Source organism: Buteo buteo, chromosome 1 (assembly GCF_964188355.1).
Source record: "Buteo buteo chromosome 1, bButBut1.hap1.1, whole genome shotgun sequence".
Classification (NCBI taxonomy): Eukaryota; Metazoa; Chordata; class Aves; order Accipitriformes; family Accipitridae; genus Buteo; species Buteo buteo.
Genome location: NC_134171.1, coordinates 50,973,366 through 50,979,739, shown reverse-complemented (window position 1 = coordinate 50,979,739; position 6,374 = coordinate 50,973,366). Strand labels below are relative to the sequence as shown.

Here is a 6,374-nt window from a genome sequence, read left to right as displayed (position 1 = left end):
TCCCCCGTGGCTGGGGCTGCGTCCTGCTTCGCTCTCATTTAGCAACCAGCACACCGGGCCAAATCTGGGTAAGGAAGGGCAAGGGCAGCGTTTGACGGACGCGAGCGGCAAGGGGCTGGGGTGCTCGCCAGCAGCAGGGCTGAGGCAGAGGCAGGCAGCACCCTTCTTCCAAATGCTCAGAGGCATAGTGAAACCAGCCAGAGAGGCAGAGCCAGTGGCTGGAGCAGCCCCTCCTTTGCCTCCTGACACAAAGGCAGCCACTTAGTCAGAATTAAACATCAAATTTATTGCATAATACTGTACTATGTACACACACATCGAAAATAAACATTTGATATAATTGTATATTTGTCTTCAATGCTGCATTAGAAAGAGGCTGGAGGGCACTCAGTGTAGCCCACAGCTTGTCTTAAAAAAAAACCCAGAAGCCTAAAACTTTTTGTTACCAGGTGCAAAGTTCAATACTGTATATTGAACATGGTGCATAAATACTGTGTCCTAATAACAAGTCAATGTCAAAACCACCCTAGGCTTAAAATGAGATTTACATCAAGACCTGAAAAATGGAGGGGGGGAGGAAATCAGTCAAACTTCATTTAATGGGGGGTGGGTGAGACTAGGGGGAAGAGGATAAAGGCTCTCCAATTTTACAGGATAGATTTAGGTAATGATTTTGCCTACTTAAGTCCTAATGTACATTTCTAGTCTAATTCATACAGATTAGCCTTTAGGGCCCCCAGCAAAACAGCTGGCAAGTGAAAGGGCTCCTCTCAAACCGCAAAATAAAGTAACTCTAACTGCAAAAATAAAACCAATCTCCAATCTTTGAGGGTTATCACTCAAATATGGATCTCATGCTTACTTCTTTTCTCTGACCTGATGAGACCGGAGAGCTTGTACACACCTCATACACTCATACCCCTGCACGCTCCCAGGCACGCATGCATACATTCACACACGTGGGATTTCTCTGGAGAAAGGCGGCAGCGGTAAAAGCAGCCACCTCACCTTGTATTGGAATAACAGGTCTGTTCGGATGGAAAAACAGGGCTCGGCAAAGCCCACCTGTCTAACTTGCAGACTTGCCAAGTTAGCTAGAAATACAACAGAAGAGAGAGGCAATCTGAGAAACCCGTTGTTATAGTTAGGGTCTGTCCTTCCACAAGCCTGAACACAAACCCCACTCCAGAGGAGTCTGAGGCTTCTTTAAGAAGACATTGCTTGGAAACAAAATTCAAGACCCACCCAAACCATCATATTCTCCATGAGACATCCTGGTGCAAAAAGACAGAGCATCACTAATACACCGCCCTGGGTGTCACAAATGACGTCCCAGCCCAGTACCATCCGCCAAGGACCAAAGGGCGAACGGGGTATTTCCATTCAAAGCAAGCAAGAACCAGCTTGCATTTAAAAAGGGAGGGGGAAAAAAGGGTGGGGAGAAATCACAGCTTTTCAAAAAGGAGATCACTATTTCATCCTCGATTTCCACCATAGCCTAAGTGCAAGGAACATAAAAATATTTAAACAGGATTAAAAGAAGAGGGGTGTGTGTGTGTGTGTGTGTGTGAAGCCCCTCAAAATGCTGGCAGCATCAGGCTGAGACTGCATCATCTCAATTTATTATTAATTATATTTCCCCCTAAAATGTTCTGATCCGTTCCCTTACAAAAATAAAGCCAAGCCCATCATTCTCCTCCTGCATACCCAAACGTCTGTGCCTCTCCCACACTGGTTAAGCTAAGCTAAAGCCCTCGTAGTGATCGATGGCCTGCACCAGCCGGGCGCTGAGGATCTCCTTGCTGCTGTACTTGGGCAGGTCCAGGAGATTGTAGCAGGTATGCGCCACGGGTAGGTACTGCTCCCCACTGGCGGTGGACTGGATGACGATGCGCAGGCTGGACATGCCATAGATGGGAATGCGGTCACTGCCCGTCAGAAACACTAGGAGAATCAGAGAGAAGGTTGGACAGTTAGGGCAGGTGACCTCGCGCTGCAGGCTGCACCTGAAGGCAAACTCCATCTCCACCCGCATGGCGGGACCCTGCCTGGAGGGGCCAAAATGCTGACTGAACTCCAGGCAGGGCACGGCTGCCCTTGCAGAGGAGGTGCAGGAGAGCAGAGGCAAGAAGCAAAGCCATTGCTGGGTGGGCAGATGAGTGAATAAAGTGGCCCGCAGCACCCCCTTCCCTTAAAAGCTCCCTCTTATGCCAGGGCAGGATAAAAAGGAGCAAAGCCAGGGCTGCCTGATGCCCATGGCAGAGGCACACCCCTTGGGAGAGGCAGAGGGGGCCCAGCCACCCTCCCTGCTGCCACCCCTCCCAGGCATAGCACCTCGATGCTGGGACCAGGGTTGGTTCCTCCTTGCTGCTCCCCACCATACTCATGCTGCCCAAGTGTGACCCTTGTGCACTGTCCCTGCCGTGGTGGTTTGGGGAGTGAGGAACTACCCACAAAAGCCTCTGCTGTGAACCAGGACTCCCGGGACCCTCTCTACACAGCTGATAACTTCAGTGTGCAAGTTTTGGCTGAGCCATTTTTCCAACTCAAACATGGAGGACAACCAGCTGACTACTCACTTCTTTGGGGGAAAAAAACTCACATAAAAACACTGGCCTTTATCTGTCCAGCAGTCACAGAATCACAGAGTGGCTGAGGCTGAAGGGACCTCTGGAGGTCCTCTGGGCCAACTCCCCTGCTCAAGCAGGGCCACCTAGAGCAGGCTGCCCCAGACTGTGTCCAGCTTTTAAGTATCTCCAAGGATGGAGACTCCATGACCTCCCTGGGCAACCTGTGCCAGTGCTCTGTCACCCTTACAGGGAAAAAGCGTTTCCTGATGTTCATAAGGAACCTCCTGTGTTTCAGGTTGTGCCCACTGCCTCTGGTCCTGTCACTGGGCACCACTGAGAAGAGCCTGGCTCTGTCCCCTTTGCACCCTCCCTTCAAGTATATGTACTCATTGATGAAGTCACCTGAGAGCCTTCCCTTCTCCAGGCTGAACAGTCCCAGCTTTTGCAGCCTTTCCTCATAGGAAGGATGTTCCAGTTCCCCAGTCATCTTAGCAGCCCTTCACTGGAGTCTCTCCAGTATGTCCATGTCTTTCTTGTACACTGGTGAGCCCAGAACTGGTCCCAGCAGTCCAGGTGTGGCCTCATCAGTGCTGAGTAGAGAGGAAGGATGACCCTCCCTTCAACCTGCCAGCAACACTCCTAATACAGCCCAGGGTACCATTCACCTTCTTTGCAGCAGGAGCACATTGTTGGCTCATGGTCAACTTGGTGTCCACCAGGACTCCCAAGGGAGCAAAAGTTACTGGCTGTAGCAACACACTCAGAACCACCCACCCTTAAAACCATGTATTTCTCCTTGTCTCCCCTTTTGTCCTCAAATAAAGTGACCCACACACAGCAGCTTGAAGCAACACACACACACACACTTCCCAAGGCCACTTCTGCAGGGGATTTCCTCCCCTTCTCAGCACACCACCCACCATACTAATACAAGGAGACCACCATCAGGAGGGGAGGCATCTGCTACCCAGGCACACCAGTACGTGGTCTCCTTTTCCTGCCACATTATACACTAGCTTCTCCACTCAGCTGTCGCCCTACAACTGCCCCATTGCCCCTAAAAAGAGGTGCAATGCCTGAAAGCTCAGCTTGCAGTATAATGAACCAGATCAAGTAGGGGCACTGGGGGCTGCTATGAATTCACCACCTGGCAATGCAAATGGATGGATACTGTACTCCCTTGTGAGAGGCTGCGCTGAATCTTGCACTGCAGATATCACCCAGTGATTTTGAGGGTAAAAATGAACGCAAAAGAAAAAAAACAAGAGAGGGAGAAAACAGATTATCTGACTAACAGATAACTCAGGAGATAGCCATTCATGCTGGATATCTTCTAGCACTTAATGCAACACGCCATAACCCTGGAGCTCTGCAGACACTCCCAAGTCTTTAATTTCAGGAGACACTCTGCACCACTGCAAGATACTTACAAAGAAATTTCTTCTTCTTTTCCAAGGGAAATGCATGAAAGGTTTCCCAAAACATTCTCACAGTTGGGTGTGTTGCCGTGTAGTCTCCCTTATAGATAGCACTCTATTAAAAACCAAAAGTCACATCATTTCATCTGGCACTAGAAAGCAAAGACTAACCAGAACCCAGACCTGATCTCTTCTGGTATCTGACATCAGATCAATGTCTGACAGTTACAAAACTAACAGTTACAAAATGAAGCACAGGATGGGTCATGGGCAACAGCAAGGCTCAAAGACCCAGCAAAGGGTTTTCCTAGCAATATGTGGAAGGCAGGCCTTAGGCTTCTAGCTATTCAGCTAACTACATGTGTCATGAGGAATCCTCGAGTACCTGTTCACAGGCTGGACTCACGAACAGGAACATGTGTTCTGCGTTGCAAAGCCATTTTTACTGCTGAGGCTAAGACAGAGCAAGTAACTTGCTGATCTATGCATTTTGAGAGGATACAACTCTTACTCTGTGTCCAGTCTCCCCTTTGAACCCTTGGCTGTGTACTTTTTGCCTTTGTGCAGTGGAGTGAGTTTTACTGCAGGTAAAGTCCTGACTGTCTCTTCCCTTCAGTCTTAGGTTTCATCCCTAAAATCAACAGATAGAAGTCCTTCTCCCCTGTCCTTTCTCATCCTGAATTTCCTCCCTGAGGTTTATCAGTAGCAGAACAGCCCAGTAAGAAACTTTTCATGTGAATGATAGCAAGGGCAACAAGAAGCATAAAAAAAGACATCTGCAGGTTATCACATCTTATGCCCCAGATAGTGCCCACCTCATGTAATCCTGGTACTTGTGAAAAAAAGAAGAAAAATACAGTAAGAGGAAAGCTTTACCTCCTCCAATTCCTCCCAGTTGTAGTTACTGTTTCCAACTATCATGGCCCTGAGTTCTGTGGGCTGGAAGAGTTCCAGGACTTTCCCACCACACACTTTCAGGAAGCCAGTGGAAAAGGCCGTGTACCACTCATGGATGGAGAGGTTGAAGATGTAATTTACGTAGGCTTCAACAAATTCTTCCCTAGTGGATCAAGAGAGAGCAGGCAAAGGAAAGCACTTTTAATCATATGCCTGAGCAGCAGCACTGCTAAGTTTTCTTGTTTCTGCCTGTAAAGTGTCTTGCAAACATGAGCCTCCAACAGGTTCAACCCGCTACCCTCCTCTTACTGAGCTGAGTCACTGCAACATGAACAAAGTATTAGGCAGCAAGTACCACCACGTGTCTGCTTATTCCCTGGCAGTGCCAGTGTGGGAGGTCCTCCAGCAGCCCAGGCTCTATACTACCAGTAAACCCACCCAGTGGCCTTGCATTCAGTTGCCCACAGGGCCAGGAGGGAGCCAGAGTGACACCAAGCACTGGGGAGGTGTCAGGTACAGAGCCCTCTTCCCTGTGGAACCCGTGGCCTGCACAGAGATTGTGTTAAGCAAATATCAGGATTCAGTCACCAGAGGAACATGCCCACCCCCAGCCCAGCTCCTGCAACCCTACGTTTAGGGAGTCCAGGAAATAACCTACAGCTCTTCTCAGCCCACAGTTGTCTGGGGGTTACTTAGCACAGGGCTCTGTGCCCACCTGCGATGATCTCAGACTGCCAGGTTGCTGTGAGCAAGCACTCTGCTGGGGAGAGGGAACAGATGGTGCCCAGAAGACTACCACTTCCAAAACCAAGAGCCTCACAGAGCCCTAGTTAGGTGAATTTTCAGAGGCAGCTCCTGCTGACTCAGTTCCCAATGAGTCTTGCCAGTGGTTCAGCACTTTCAAAGCCAAAACTGTAGCCTAGAGGCAGACTGAGGAAATCCTGCTCTGAAAAGTCTTGATCTGAAACTACATGGCCAATTCCCTCCCTCCTGGCCCCAAAGAGAAAGCCACCAAAAGAAATCAAGAAACACCCCTCCCTACAAAGCAAGAAAATAGTCTTAGAAAGCATGGAAACCTCCTCTTCAGCCTTCACGCTCTGGTTAAATACAGGACTTGCGCATTTGGAGTATGTGGCAAAGAGAATGACTCCTCTCAGAATGACAACCCTGTTTTTCTTCAAGGGTTCCCAAGAACAGCATTAAAATAAAAACAATATTCTGTAGTCATTGGCAAGAAACTTGTGGCAGGCCCTGGCCAAACCCTGTCTCTGGATTTTGTTAGGAGGTTAAGCATCTGTATTCTACTCTCTCTTTCCTACTCTCAAAGCACCGTGATCTGAGTGCAACACTAGAATTTTATTTGTGCAATGACTTAAAATATTTCCTCTGACCTTTTTTTTTTTTTTTTTGAACACCTGACAATAATGCACCAGCCAATGTGGCAAACTGGGACATGAAACTATTCTCTGTGGGTGGAGGTGTCGTTTTT

At 48.7% G+C, this 6,374-nt stretch overlaps 1 protein-coding gene across 5 annotated transcripts in view; it reads right to left on the bottom strand.

The window, feature by feature from the left end:
* Positions 1-265: 265 nt before the first annotated feature.
* The window catches only part of LOC142032143 (putative E3 ubiquitin-protein ligase HERC3), a 50,117-nt gene continuing 44,008 nt past the window's right edge, over positions 266-6,374 (bottom strand). For 4 of the 5 annotated variants that reach the window (XM_075030376.1, XM_075030384.1, XM_075030393.1 and 1 more), the window contains 3 exons: positions 4,865-5,048; positions 4,001-4,103; positions 266-1,944 (listed from right to left, as the gene is read on the bottom strand). In XM_075030376.1, coding sequence (XP_074886477.1) covers positions 1,736-1,944; positions 4,001-4,103; positions 4,865-5,048 — 496 coding nt within the window. In that variant the 3' untranslated portion in view covers positions 266-1,735. The remainder of the gene's footprint in view (positions 1,945-4,000; positions 4,104-4,864; positions 5,049-6,374) is intronic. The other variant, XM_075030403.1, reaches the window with a different exon arrangement.